Below are 15,648 nucleotides of genomic sequence, written 5' to 3'. Positions count from 1 at the left end.
TATGTTTTTTGATTTTCCTTGAACTGGCTATAACATCTTACCAATTCCCTCATGAATGAATGAATGAAATAATATCTGTGACCTGTGTTTGTTTTATATTTATATGAATCATGTTTTTACCTTTTAAGAAAATTGTTCTTAAACATGTTATATCTACTTATCTAAATTATGTTTAATTCAAAGATGTTTATTTTTTAACAATGTGACAAAATTCCACATTAATAACTAAACACTAACATGCACTTAATTAATGTGCAGTTTGTAGCAAGACTAGATCATTGAGTATGAGTTAATTTTATATTTTACTGTCAGTGTGCTGAGCACGAACTGTCCACAGGCTCACCTTTGGTGCACCATCCTTCTGTATCCCTACATCATTTGTGGCAATTCCTTTCACACTGCCATCTTCATGAAAAAGGACCTAAAATGAAAACACTTTCATTATCACCTAGAGACTCATAACTGCCTTGCAAAGAAACAACAAACAGCCTTCGATTTTTAGAAGGTGAACTTATTCTCTATAGAGACACAGGCTTAAGAATGTTCAGGCAAAAATAAGAGATGTGCTTTTAAGATACTCCCTTCAAGATGCAACAGAACTCAGCTCAAACAGCTGGAAATGGAGGAAATGTCCCCACCTGACGAGGAAGAATGGGAGAGCTATCGAGAGGACACCAGGGAGCCAGGAAGAGGCAATGGGAGGCCGTCTGCCACGTTCAGAGGTCAAGGGCGTGTGTACGGAGCCCGAACTTGGGGCCTGTGACACACAGGACTGTCAGCTGGGGGCACTGAGGACAGTATCAGGAAAGCCGCTTCCCCAGTGAGCCCAGACCCCAAAACCAAACCCTCAAGCAAGACAAAACAGTGGGGCTGCAGACAGCCCGGGGGGATTAAAGCTTATTTCTGGACCACGAAGACAGACGGCAAAGCGGTCAGAAGTGTGATTCTGAAGATGAGAAGGAACGACTCTCTGTCTCACTTGGTTTCTGTCTCTTCCAGAGGAAGATGCTCTTTGGACAGGAAAGAACTAGAGCCTCGTGCCAGAAAGCATGCGAGCGAAAAGCTGAGACCAGAGCCAGCAGCAATGCATGTGACCCCGTGAAAACAAACCCACGCTAGGACAGGGCTGTGGCCTGGACCTGTAGGCGGCCCTGGCAAACAGGAAACTGGGAGGAGAAGAGAGCTGCTGGGGACTCAGAGTGTGAGTGTGTGAGTGTGTGTGCGTAAACCATGGATGCCACAAACCACCTACTTGTGGCCTGGACATCGATTCCCATTAAGAACAGTTTATTCGGGAGAAACGCAAACCCAAATCCATGTGTGTGAACTGGGAACACAGAAACTAGTAGCAGGATGTGTAGGGCAGAGGCCCATGTGTTTTATCTGGCTTACATCTACTGTAATGGGAAAAACAAAGATGATTTTAATTTCACTGGTGACAAAAAGAACAACTCCCTCTCCTATCCAGATTCCTTCAGCATTTCCTTTAGAAAACTTGACTGTAAATTCTTTCTGTCTCTCTTAGATATATGGGAATCATGTAAAAAGCTAAGTAAGATTCCTGGTAGGTCAGCATCTTAGTGTTTCTTGGGTCCTCAGAGCCACATCTGACATGTGACCACAGAGGATGGTGTCCGGTCTCCCTGTCTCTGGGGGACAGTCTGGGCTACGTGCCTGCCTCCATGCTGTCATTTGCTACCGGTCAAAAAGATATAGGATGCTTTATTTTTCCTTGGGAGAAAGACGATTAACATGTATGTAGTGGACTGTATCTGTCTGGCTGAGTAAAAGGCTAAGAGTTTTTCTGTCTTGGCAACCTCCCTAGCAGATGGCCTGTAATTGCACTGCACTCTTGGTTTAATGCTCATTCAGTAATAAAACTGCTTCACTCTTGTTTATAATTTGTAGAGGTGATTTTTTTCTGGTTTGGCTGGAGATTTTATTTTTTAATAATTTCCCCAACAACAAGTAGTGAGAATCTATAATGCCATGTAGTTACCAGAGTTATTTTGAAGGAATTATTGGAAGAACAGTTTCTAGAATGAACATGGTAACCTGCCTTGCTGTAACCAGGCTTGAAGTAGTTGATTCACTCTGGGTGCCACATAAAAGGGAATGCATTCAGAGGAGGGCAATGAGAATACTGCAGGAACGCAAAATACGTGACATGGTGGTTGTAAGAATTGAGAATATTTAACCTGGAAAAAAAATCACCAGTGAAGTTTGGGCAGGAGAGCAGGGCATAAGAATTGGAAAGCTGTCCTTGGGGGAGGGCACAGATTTGTTCTACACACTGTAAGAAAGTAAAGAAATGTCTACTCAATTTACAGGAGAGAGCATCACCAACAGTCCGTACATCGGAGGCTTTTTTCATTCTAGGTTGACCAGTCACCTGATGTGGAACAATACCAGGACTTCAAGTAATCTTTGGATTGATCCTGCTAAGACTTCTTCTGATCTTACAACTCTAATATCCTATGGCTTTTTGAAAATATTTATCTATTTACCTCTGTATCATTCTTGGTTTAGTTTCAAAAGGAAAAGAGACCACGTCCTGTCAGCATTAGGAACAGAGAGGCACAAACCTCGGCAGCCGCGTAGCCAGGGTACACCTCCACACCCAGGGCTTCTGCCTGCTCCCCCATCCAGCTCACCAGATGGCCCAGGCGCACGATGTAATTGCCGTGATTGTTCATTGGGAGACCTACAGACAGAGGCTGGATTCAGAAGTCTGCCGATAAGTCTCAAAAACCTAAATACTAAATTTAGAAATTCTAAGGTCTAATTTCTGCATTAAATACACACATCATCTTCTGGCCATAATTTCAATTTATTTCCTAACAATCTGGACTAGAGTTCAAACTATTAAGTTGAAAATAACGTTACAGAACTAAATCAGAAATTCCTGGTTGCTTTACAGGACTATCTCAGTTCTCCTAGACTGGAAGACAAAAAAGCACTGGGCTCTGGTCCTGCTTTCTTTTCCACAAGCTAGCTGTGTAATTTTGGGCAAGTCCTTCAAGTCTCTGGGCCTTTGTTTTCTCATCTGTAAAAGGAAAAGATTTAACCAGATGAAATGTAGTTCCTTCCAGCTGTGGAATTCTGGAAGTCCACAGTATTTATCATTCTTTACCTGGAAGAATTGGCACAGGAATTCTGTATTTCTCTGTTAAAATTCCAAATCTATCTTCTGTTACAGGAGTGTTGAGAGGAGCCTGGAAACAAAAGGAGGAGAGAAAAGGATGTTTTGTGTTCATATCTGTAAGGGTAAACACAAAATAATAAAATAATGTGTCAAAAAGGAAAGAGAACTGTCTTCCTCACTTTTCTTCCATCACTTCCTTCGGAAAACCTGACACTGTAAACCCTTTGTCTCTTTGAGATGCATGGGAATCTTTTTAAAAACTAAACAAGCCAGTTTGCATCTCAGGACTGTCTTTCCTGGGGGCATTGGAGCCACCTTTGAAGTGAACCTCAAGGAGGCTGGCCTCCTGTCTCCCTGCCTCTGTGGCGATCAGGCAGACACTGGCTCCAGTGCTCAATGGACACAGAAGAGAAGCTTTATTTTTCTTTGGACAAAGACAATTAACAGGTATAGAATGGACTAGATCTGCCTGGCTACGTAAGGCTTTGATGTGAAAATTTTTTTCTATTCATATTAGAATTGCTATTTTGTCAATACTAATTCAATGATGCCTATTTCTGAAATACACTGAGGAGAGAAATTAGGCATAATTACAGCATGTCAAGTTTCAAGGAGTTTGCTACTTTAGAAGGAAAAGCATTGTCACTTGTGCTAAGCCCCAGGTCACCACACCCAGCCTCAGCGCTAACCTCATTCCATCTTAGCCTCTCTGCCAGTCCTCATGAGGTGTCCTCCTGGAGCCCCCGCCTGGGAGGCGACAGCGCCTGAAACAGTGCTTTTGCTTATGACTTCCATGCCCCAACCATGTTCTGTCTGTCAAAACCTCTCCTGTTCTGCTGCTCTTTGGAGCTCCTTTCTGTCTGCTAGATGGGGTGCTGCTCAGAATCACTGAATGAAGCCAATTTGACCTTTAGATTTACTCGGGTGAATTTTGTCTGTTAACAGTCTTCACAACTGTTTATATAGAATATATAAACAGATACTAACTAGTCTAACCTTGCATACCTTGAACAGGAATAACATTGCTCATCTCACAGAAGAAACTGAGTTACGCAGAGTATAAGATTTTAACCAAGGTCACACTAATGATGAGCGCAGTAAGACTAGCGCCTGGGTTCTCTGTATATCTTGCCAGTGACGTGTCTGCTTAGGTTATAAGAGGTCTTACTAAAGTATTTCTTTAGAAAATTAGATTACCCTCTTTGGCTTTAGGTATTAAAAAAAATAGGAAAGTTAAAGAACATTTTACTAAGAACAATGATATAAACACCTATGGAATAAGTTAGGAAATACCCTCAAAATCAAAAAGCTGTATTTATTCAAAGACCTTCTCAAGATGTCTTCTCATAAATCCAGTACACAAATACAACATGTAGAAGGCACTATGTGAAAATGAGCTAATTTAAAAATGATTAACTATATTTGATGTTAGTCAATTTTTTTGACCCTTTTAAAATTAAAAACCTATCTACAGTTATCCTCTAAGAGCTAGAACCAGGTGTAAAGGGTTCTCCATATTCCTTTCATCTGGACATGGAAATACAATCAAGATGAGACTTGGTATAAATAACAACTTATCATACTCCCTTCTCCTTCCAGTCTGGGAACAGCTCTTGTAAAGCTCGTGGATCCAGGCATGCCCCTGAGAGGGTGTGAGCGCCTATCTGAGCAGCCTTCTCCACCAGACACACGCGGATGTCCTTCTCGTGCTGGGCGGCCAGCTGCTTGAGCCGCGTAGCCGCGGACAGCCCCGCGGGACCGGCCCCCACAATCACCACGTCCGCCTCCTCTGCAAACCGCTCCATGTTCACTCCTGGGAGTGAAGAGGGTTGAAACATGCATGACAATTCTGGGATGACTACGACCTGATAAAATCACAAGGTTGGGTTATGAGTACTCACTATCCTTTATAGCATTATTATTTTTTTAAATAAACTTTTTGTTTTGTTTTGGGGTACAGCTGATTAACAATGCTGTGATAGTTTCAGGTGAATAGCAAAAGGGGCTCAGCCACACATACACACATATTCACTCTCCCCCAAACTCCCCTCCCACATAGGCTGCCACAGGCATTGAGCGGAGTTCTCTGTGCTAGACAGTCGGTTCTTGTTGGTTATCCATTTTAAATATAGCAGTGTGTACTTGACCATCCCAAACTCCCTAACTATCTGTCCCCTCATTCTCCCCTCCCCCTCACACCCCCCCCCCCAAACATAAGTTCATTCTTTGTCTGAGTTACAGCATTATTTATATAAATTGCCCCTCTGCTTCCTGCGAGAGCTATACAAAGTATATTATTGTTTGAGTAGAATGTTCTCTTAGTTTCTGTTTGAGGGCGTTATCTTACTTCAGCTTCCATAAATCAACTTTTATTACTAAGATCTATTAGTGTAAGTGATTTGATACAGTTACAAAATATTAGGTGATTTTATGCTATAATGAAAAACACAATATCAATATTTTCCTCCACAAAATGATACAAAGTGTCTAGAAAGATCTCAACAATTTTACAGAAATGATGACTTACCTTCCCATCGCTTGTCCTGATCCCGGGGATAAACAGTATAGTGGGTAGTAATTCGAGGTACAACAGAAGTTGAAGACCATCGTGTGGCACACAGAGGTAGGTAATTTTTCTTAATTTTTATGGCATGAAAGCACTGGTATGCTGCACAAAAATTATGAACAGTATTATTTTTTCAAATAGTTCTTCTCAGGAGTAGTTTGAAAAAATTTTAAAGCACACATGCACACAAAATCTAGGATTGGGGATCTGATCTGTTTTCTGTTTGTTGTTGTTGAGTCACTAAGTCATGTCCAACTCTTTTGCGACCCCACAGACTGTAACCTGCCAGGCTCCTCTGTCCATGGGATTTTTCATGCAAGAATACCGGGGTTTTCTGTTAATTAGCCCTAAAACCTTAAAGAATCACTCAACTGTTGTAGATTTCAGTTTCCTCATTCAAAAAAGTAAAGGGCTACCAGGTGATCATTAAGGTACCATCTTTTTTTGTTTGTTTTTTTTTTTCAGTCTTGCCACACAGCTTACAAGGTCTTAGCTCCCTGACCAGGGATTGAACCCAGGGCCACGGCAGTGAAAGTGCTGAGTCTTCACCACTGGATGCCAGGAAACCCACCCACTAAGGTAACTGTGTGAGTCCACGTGACGCCTTCTCTTTGGAAACCTGTTTATCTTCTGGCCACATCAACACTGCAGACATTCAGTCAGTGGGCAGTTAGAGCTACACTGCAGAGCCCTCAGCTGGGAGAGGACTGAAGCGGACGGTCCTCTTTCCAAGGCAGGCAGTTCAGTTGGCTTTTCCTCATAAAGCAGTGTTCACAAACTAGAACATTTTAAAAGCTTTTTAATAAGCTAATCTATTCAAGTTGCCTTATGTCAAGCTACACCTATAAATAGGATGACTGTATAATTTAACACCTAAACCAGATACTTGGAGAGCACTACAGTGAAAGTGAAAGTCGCTCAGTCATGTCTGACTCTTTGGGACCCCAGGGACTATACAGTCCATGGAATTCTCCAGGCCAGAATACTGGAGTGGGTAGCCTTTCCCTTCTCCAGGAGATCTTCCCAACCCAGGATGGAAGCCAGGTCTCCCACACTGTGGGCAGATTCTTTACCAGCTGAGCCACAAGGGAAGCCCTTGGTGGTGAGCACCAAGGGGAGGTACTAACGGTTATACTGGGACCATGTGGGCAAACTGTGCGTTAGGGTTGGCTTCATTTTAAATTAAGGGGACCCACCTTCCAACTTAGTTGATGTATATATTATTTGAGTTAGCAAATAAAATTTTATGGAAAAAAACACAAGTATGCCAAGATTTATCTGCAAGAATGTTCATTAAACTTCCACTGTCCTTAAACCTGCACCTCTCTCCCCTCCGTGCCTTACCTGACGCCAAGCACAGGAGGCCTCACAGACAGAGAAAACTAGCTGGGTGGGAACTGTCTCAGTCCCCGGAAAGAAGTCCTAAAGTCATCTGTGTTGTGTTGGGCCTTTGTTCAATCACTCAGGTTACAATAAAGAGAGGTCTTTTCTCTTTACTTAGATGAATCCTTCCACCTGGATGATGAGGCTTTTCCTTCCCATCTTCTTAGAGATACTCCTACTTTAAATATTAACACCCTTTTTCACTCCTGGGTCTTCAATGTCTTACCCCCTTCTCTAGTACTCCTCTCCACAGCAGTCCTTCCCTTAATAATAATAAAAATAAAAAGACAGACTCCTTTCTTGGGAACAGCCCTGAATGCTATCAAAACTTACATGTGGAGCTATGGGAGTCTGTCATGGGAGAAGGAATATAATCATCAAAGGAACAGAATAAAGAATTCATAAAAAGGTAGAATACATATAAGGATTTGGTATATGATAAAGATGCCTTTTCAAATCAGGAAGAAGAGATAGTTCTTCATTAAATGGTCAGAGACTGGCAGAAAGTTAGCTCTTTCTTAAAATCAAAATGAATTTCATTTGATCAATGATTTTAATAGAAAAAAGTGAAAGTATAAAGGATTACAGTGATAAATCCACAAATTATTTGATTCTCTGCTTTTGAGTGTGGGCTGAACTTCAGGGTCAGCTTCCAGTGAGTAGAGTGTGAAGGAAAAATACTAACTTTACAGTGGAGAACCATGACAGACACTTTGACCAAGTGATCAAGTTTACCATTACTGCAATCAGATACATCAGTATCACATGATGTGATGAGAAAGGTATGCAAATGTATATAAGAGGTGAAAGGCTCCTCACCTCTGTGGCACACCTCCCCCACATCTACAGTCTTGATCTAATTGTGAGAAATCACCAGACAAACTCAGATCAAGGGACGTTCAACAGAATGCCTGACCAGTGCACACTGAAGGTGTCACGGTCATGAGACACAAGAAAGACAGGAAGCCACACTGAAGTAGGCGTGACATGAGAGGACGTGACACCTATGACACCTAAAGCAAGGTGGGGACCAGGCCTGCATCCTGAACAGAAAAAGAATCTGGATAAAGGCCACAGTTTGTTGTATTGATGTTAATTTCTTTACATTTGATGATTATTTTATGGATATGAAGTTATGCTGGATGAAGGATATAATATCGAGAATTCTTCATGCTATCAGAAAAGATTTTAAAAGAGTGTAAATGCTTGTGACCTTGGATTAGGCAATGGTTTCTTAGCTGTGACACCAAAGCACAAGCAACAAAAGAGAAAATGGATAAACTGTACTTCACTGAAATTAAAATCTTTTGTTTTCAAAAGATATCATGAAAGAGAAACGATAACTTATGGAAGGGGAGAAAATATCTGCAAATCATATCTATGATAAGGGGCTTGTATCTAACATATACAAAGAATGCATTTCTAGTAATAGAAAGACAAATAACCTGATTAAAAACACACAAAGAACCTGAATAGCTGCTTCTCCAAAGAAGATAAACAAATGTCCAATATGCACAGGAAAAGATGATCAATATCATTAACCATCAGAGAAATACAAATCAAAACCACAATAAGATCCACTTGATATCCACTAGTTGGTTATAATCAATAAGATAGACAACAACAAGTGTTGGTGAGGATGTGGAGAAACTGGAACCCTCCCCTACACTGCTGGTGAGAATGTAAACAGTGTAGCAGCTTTGGAAAACAGTCCGTCATTTCCTCAAAATGTTAAGCATGGTTTCCATGTAACTCACTCTTAGGTATATACTTAAGATCAAAGAAAACACGTCCATACAAAACCTTCTACATGAATGTTCATAGGTACATTATTCACAGCAAAGTGGAAATGACCAAATGTCCATTAGTGAATGGATAAATAAAAAGTGACACTGCAATCCTATTCAGCAATAGGAAGAAGTAAACATGGACAGACCTTGAAAACATTAAGCTAAAGTGACTAGCAGCCAGCCACAAAAAGACCACATTAGGGACTTCCCTGGTGGTCCACTGGCTAAGACTCCATCCCACTGCAGCAGGTCCAGATTCAATTCCTGGTCAGGGAGCTAGATTCCATAATGCTGCAACTAAGACTTCACATTCTGCAATGAAAGAGTTCACATGCTGCAACCAAGGATCCTGCATGCCACAACTAAGACTCAGTGCAGTCAAATAAATAGATATTTTTAAAAGACCACATATTATATGATTCTACATATATAGAATATCCAGAATAGACTAATTTATAGGAATAGAAAATAAATTAGGTGTTGCCTAGGGCTGGAGAGTTGGGATTGATTTCTAAAGGGTATGAGGTTTCTTTCTGGGATGATGAAAATGTTCTAACACTGTGTGATGGTTGCAGAACTTTGTGGACATACTAAAAACCACTGAATGGTACACTTCAGATGATGTAATGATATGGTATATAACTTACATTTCAATAAAACTGTCATTATGGGAAAGACATTATGGGATTATGGGAAAAATGTTTATAATTTTTAAAAAGAAAATGGGATTTGGGAAAGTTTTTCTAACTATAGTTAAAAAATCTCAAAAATCATAAAATCATTTAACTAAAATTTTAAACATCTGTAAGACCAATAAATGACATAAACATTAGTGTCTTATTTGTATTCTCCAGTAGATAGCATACTCATTTATTTTCTTTTTTGTGTGCTAAATCTCAGTGCTAGCCTATATATATAGGTATAAATATTTGTTGATTGAGTACCAGTCCTTTTTATATTCCTTTTTATCAGAGTACTTACTTATGACTGACTCATGCTATTATGAAACAGGTTAGCCCTGTTTTATTGTAATTCTCTCTGAAAAGGCAGGCTAGAGTCATAAATCATAAGCATTAAAAGGCCAACAAGAGGGAAAGAAAAGCTAAGCCATAGGCTGGGAGGAAATACCTGCAGAAAACATAGCTGATAAAGGGCTAACATACAATGTACACAAAGAACTCACATATCAATAATTCAACAAGAAAATAAACAGATCAATTTAAAAACAGGCAAAAAGATCTGGACAGACACCTGGCCAAAACAAATATTCAGATGGAAAATAAGTATAGGAAAAGATGCTAAACACCCCGTTTCATCATGGAGTTACAAATTAAAACAACTGCAAACTAAAACACCTATCAGGATGGCCAAAACCCAGAGCATGGAGAAACCTCTGAGGAGGTGGAGCAGCAGAACTCATTCATTGCTTCTGGGAATGCAAAACGGTACAGACACTGTGGAAGACAGTTTGGCAGTTTCTCGCAAAGCTAAACATACTCTTTTCTTCCCCCTCCTTTAAACTCTTTTATTAAATAAATACCTCATGATCCAACATAAGTATTAAAATAACACAATGCTGAATAAAAGGGAAAGTGAAAATGCCCCTTCTCAAAATGTTTCAAGAATAAATGAATGCAGGACTTCCCTGGTGGTCCAATGGTTAAGAATCTGCCTTGCAATTCAGGGATGTGGGTTTGATCCCTGGTTTGGGAACTAAGATTCCACATGCCGCAGAGCAACTAAGCCTATGCCACACCTACTGAGCCCACGTGCTCTGAGGCCCACGTGCCACAACTAACTGAAGCCCATGTGTCCCAACTAGAGAGTCCGTGCACCACAGCCAAGATCTTGCCTGCAGGAACTAAGACCCTACGCAGCCAAACAAACAAATCTGACAAAAGAGAATAAATGAGGCCATGCTGCGGTCCCCCCGCCAGCCCTTCCTCCACCTCTGCCACCTCTACACGACCCCCGCCCTCCGTCCCTGAGAGGAAGCCATACTCGGTCTCCTCCACGGGCCCGAGGTGCAGCCACGGCAGACAGTGGGGACACCCACGCGGTGGGCAGCGGCAGCGCGGGCCAGGCCTCCACGGGAGCTGCGATGGCATGATGGGCGCTGTCGGGAGCAGTGGCCCCATCAGCCCAGCCTCAGTGCCTCTCCGGGACCTCGCACTCATCACGCTCATCTTGGAACAGTTCAAGAGCCAGGGCCTGTTTGACACCTTCTGCCCGGACTGCCTGGCCCAGATGGACAACAAGCCGGCTTACCAAAACTGGAGGCAGAAAGCGGATAATTTTGTTGTCAACACATCTGGATAAGTGGGAATGGAATCCTACTATGAACAAAAACCAGCTGTAAAATGGTCTGAGGCAAGAGTGTGGTTCAGTCAGGGATGCTGGAAGCTGGAGTGGACAGAATTCTTTCTGAAGTGATGGATCCCAAACTAAACCATCTTCTGGCCACAAACAGAAAGAGCAATTCATGAATTCCTGGCGGCCCAGAAAAAGGCAGCTATGCCAGCGCCCACCCCAGAACCTGGAAGCCAAGACCCTCCAGCTCCATCCCAGAAGGCTTCCCAAGAATACACCTGCCACATTTTGGAAGCTCCTTTGAATTAACGGTGAAGAACTGGATTCACTTACTACATTCAACTTCAGAAATGAAGACAAGCCAAGGTCCTCACTGACTTCAGGGTTCAATGCTGACTGTGGGGTGTTCAGATAGAAGAGGGATCAAGCAGGGCTGTAGGAAAGTGACCATGTCGGCCCCCACCCGGTGCTGCCATCTGGCCAGCCTGTCCTACGGGATGACACCCAGCAGACACTACAGCTATATTAAGAAACACCACATCACCTTGGGGTTGTCCTGAAAGTAACCTTTGTCACTTAAGAGACTGTGTAGGGATTTTAGCATTTGTGCTTCAGGATAAGCAGAAGCTACAGTGAAGCAACACAACCAGTCTCAAAGATGCAGTTTGAAAGAATGATAGTAAAGGTTAGCCAGCAGTAGGTATTTGACAATGCTTATTTGATACTGTTTCTCAAAGTTGCAAATCAGAGTGTACAAGCTATTAGTACCAGATAGCTATAAAATTGTTGCTACCCTCTTTACATAACTCTTGTAGCTTCTGCTTCCTGTCCACTGTCAGTCAGTTCAGTTCAGTCGCTCAGTCGTGTCTGACTCTTTGCCACCCCATGAATTGCAGCACGCCAGGCCTCCCTGTCCATCACCAACTCCCGGAGTCCACCCAAACTCGTCCATCAAGTCGGTGGTACCATCCAGCCAGCTCATCTTCTGTCATCCCCTTCTCCTTCTGCCCCCAACCCCTCCCAGCATCAGGGTCTTTCCCAATGAGTCAACCCTTCACGTGAGGTGTAAGAGGTGTCAAAACATGGGACCCTCGAATGGGACCCTTGAATGCAGGAGGAAATGCAGAGTTGGGGGTAGGGAAAAACATTTGCAGACTCTCTGTCCAGGGCTTCTTCCTATCCTGCAAGGGCTAGTGAGTCTTGGGTGTGTTTATTTTATTTTCACGTTTGTGTTTTTTAGAAGGTGAATAAGTGGCTTAAGTTTTATAATTAAATCATTTGATACTCTGAAAAAAAAAATGAAGGCAAGATAAATTATATACTCTTTAGAAGAGCATACAAGATCTCTTACTATCTGAACCCAGTTTATCTTTTGAAACTATTTTCCACCATTAATTTATTAAACACATTCCCAAATACTGCATTTTTTTATACCACTAGGCCCTTTGCTTGCTATTTTGCTGTTTTTTTATATTATTATCATGGTCAACTATATATAACATAGGATTTATTATCTTAACCATTCTTAAGTGGATAACTTGCTATTTTCCTTGTCTGGAATTTTAAGAAAAAAATTTTTTTTTTTTGGGCTGGGCAGCAAGGCATGCAGGATCCTAGATCTCAGACCAGAGACAGAACCTGTGTCCCGTGCAGTGGAAACGCACAGCTTTAACCACTGAACTGTCGGGAAATCCCCTCTTTGCCTGGAATTTTCCTTCACTTTTCTATACTGGTTAAACTTCCTTTGGAAATTTTGAAAACTCTTCTTGATAGTTCTAACCCCCTCCTTGCTCTTGTAACACATTGTACAGGATTGTCTTATCTGTCTCCTCCCAGCTCATGGGTTCCTCAAAGGCAGAGATGGTCTGATTTATCCTGAAAACCTAGTGCCCGTTGCTGGGGCTGAGCAAAGAAAGTGCTCCATCAACTCTTCCTACTCTCCTCTGTATCTCTGATACTTGCTTCTGAAGCTAAACATACTCTTAACATAGGATCCAGCAATTCCTATTGCACTTGGCATTCACCAAAATGAGTTGAAAATTAACATCCATACAAAAATCCACCAACAAAATGAACAAACTCTAGAGCTCTACTGTACAACACTGCACCTATAGTCAACAACATACATTTTAAATTTTGTCAAAGGTGTGTATGTCATGTTGTGTTCTTATCACAATAAAATATCCAGAATTTAAAAGATTCACCTGAATGTTTATAGCAACTTTATTCATAACTATCAAAACTTGGGAGATGTCCTTTAATAGGTAAGTGGATAAACAGACTGTGGTGCACCCATACAATGGAATGTTAATCAGTGCTAAAAAGAAATGAAGAGACACTGGAGGAAATGAAAATGCATACTGAAAATGCTATATCCTTTATGATTCCAACTCTATGACATTCTAGAAAAGGGACAGTAACAGATCAGTGGGTGTCAGGTGTTCAGAAAGAGGGAGGAAGGGATGAATATGTGGAAAAAAGGGGATCTGTGGGGCAGCAAGGCTATTCTGATGATGTTATTAATGGAGGATATGTGTTACTACACATTTGTCAGAACCCACAGAACGAACGACACACAGAGTGAACCTGATACAAACTCTGACCTTTAATGTATCAATACTGGCTCCCCAAGTGTGAGCCATGTACCACACCAATGCAAGATGTTATCAGGGACTGGGAGAAAGTTAGAAGGAAACCGTGTACTTTCTGCTCAGTTTTTTTTTTTTAATCTAAAGCTGCTAAAAGAAATAACACTTATTAACTGAAGAAACAAACAAAAAAGACAACACAGAATAAGGCAGAGGCCAAGTGAACAGACGCTGGAGTTTGTCTACTGTGTTTGAATTCAGCAAGTTATTAACTCTCCCCACTTCATCAGCTCTGAAGTTTATTGTCAACCTTTGCCTAGAAAACACTATTGTGCAGGACCGGGTACGTCTCACACAAAGCAAGTGACTAATACACATCTGTTGACCTGACAGGTACCCTCCCAATCACAAGTGACTAATACACATCTGTTGACCTGACAGGTACCCTCCCAATCACAAGTGACTAATACACATCTGTTGACCTGACAGGTACCCTCCCAATCACAAGGGACTAATACACATCTGTTGACCTGACAGGTACCCTCCCAATCACAAGGGACTAATACACATCTGTTGACCTGACAGGTACCCTCCCAATCACAAGTGACTAATACACATCTGTTGACCTGACAGGTACCCTCCCAATCACAAGTGACTAATACACATTTGTTAACCCAATAGGTACCTTCCTAAGTACAGTTTTAACTGTCACCCAGGAATTTGCAAATCTCTGGTTTATTTTCCTAAAACTAATTCCTGGATTATAATGATAACAATGAGGCCTTTCTCAGTTTTTGTCTCTCATAGGGAAGCATCTGTCTGCATGTGAACGAGTTTCTAAACATGGAACAATAAATAAACAGTGAATCTCAACAAAGGTTTTTTGCATTTTGAATTTGGAGTATATAATAAAATTTATATTTTCATGAGCACATATAACAGTTATGAATCTTCAATTTTATTACCACATGGTACTCTTTATGACTTTATGAGACATGTGGGGCAGCTACAATCCTCATTTACAGCAGAGAGAGAAATTCAGATGACTGCAGCCAACCTAGTCTCTATCCTTGCAACACCAGTAAAACTCTTGAGGCTACAACTGGACTTGACCTGGACTCTGAAGTTACAGGACCTGAAACTAGCTGTTTCCTTCCTCCCTCCCTTCCTCTTCTTGCTTTCCTTCTTTTCTGATTAAAAGGAGATGTCAGCCTGGCAAAGGCTAATTATTTATATTCTTACGCACTCAACTGCATAACATTTATTTTTATGCTTCATTCTTTCCAATAAAATGAATTTTTAAAAAGTAAAACCTAGCATCAGACAATCAATTAGATTATGATGAACACAGGAGGGGAAGAGGTTTGAAGCACTGAACCCTAAAGCCTCTTAAACACTAAAAATCTGTTTTCTGAGTCACTCTTTTATTAAAAAAAAAAAAGTCAAGGTATTAATTTTCTCTACTTGCAAACAGCATACTAAAAACTATAATGTTGGGAATAACTTTTTAAAATCTACTTATCCCTTTTTACTTTTACTAAATCTTAAAAAAAAAAAGGTAGATAAAAATAGTATGGGAGAGCTCAGTTCCAGAGTTCAAATAGAGTATTATTATCATCATTTAAAAGAATACTTATTTACTATAAAAAAACAAATTTTTTGATGCATTGTAATTCAGCATACAGAAGTTATCATTTGCTTTTGAAATCTGATGATTCGGTACCAGACAAAACTGTAATTCCATTGCTTATATAGCTAATACTTTTCTTAAAAATATCTGGAACTAGGTAGTCTAATTTCCTTCAGAGGGTTAAAAAAGTCACAACCTTTACCCCTTTTCTGAATACAAATCTGACACTTAACTTT

General features: G+C 40.9%; 1 protein-coding gene and 1 pseudogene across 2 annotated transcripts in view; one reads left to right on the top strand and one right to left on the bottom strand.

Annotated features, from left to right (window-relative positions):
- Positions 1-15,648, bottom strand: part of ETFDH (electron transfer flavoprotein dehydrogenase) — a 41,498-nt gene that overhangs the window by 18,334 nt on the left and 7,516 nt on the right. For both annotated transcript variants that reach the window (XM_061142256.1, XM_061142257.1), the window contains exons 2-6: positions 5,673-5,813; positions 4,729-4,958; positions 3,134-3,215; positions 2,586-2,704; positions 344-421 (exon numbers count right to left, since the gene is read on the bottom strand). In XM_061142256.1, coding sequence (XP_060998239.1) covers positions 344-421; positions 2,586-2,704; positions 3,134-3,215; positions 4,729-4,958; positions 5,673-5,813 — 650 coding nt within the window. The remainder of the gene's footprint in view (positions 1-343; positions 422-2,585; positions 2,705-3,133; positions 3,216-4,728; positions 4,959-5,672; positions 5,814-15,648) is intronic.
- Positions 10,248-11,591, top strand: LOC133057936 (biorientation of chromosomes in cell division protein 1-like; annotated as a pseudogene).

The sequence above is a fragment of the Dama dama genome, chromosome 5 (assembly GCF_033118175.1).
Source record: "Dama dama isolate Ldn47 chromosome 5, ASM3311817v1, whole genome shotgun sequence".
NCBI classification, from domain to species: domain Eukaryota; kingdom Metazoa; phylum Chordata; class Mammalia; order Artiodactyla; family Cervidae; genus Dama; species Dama dama.
The sequence above is the reverse complement of the archived record's forward strand: the minus strand, read 5'-3'. Positions and strand labels throughout refer to the sequence as shown.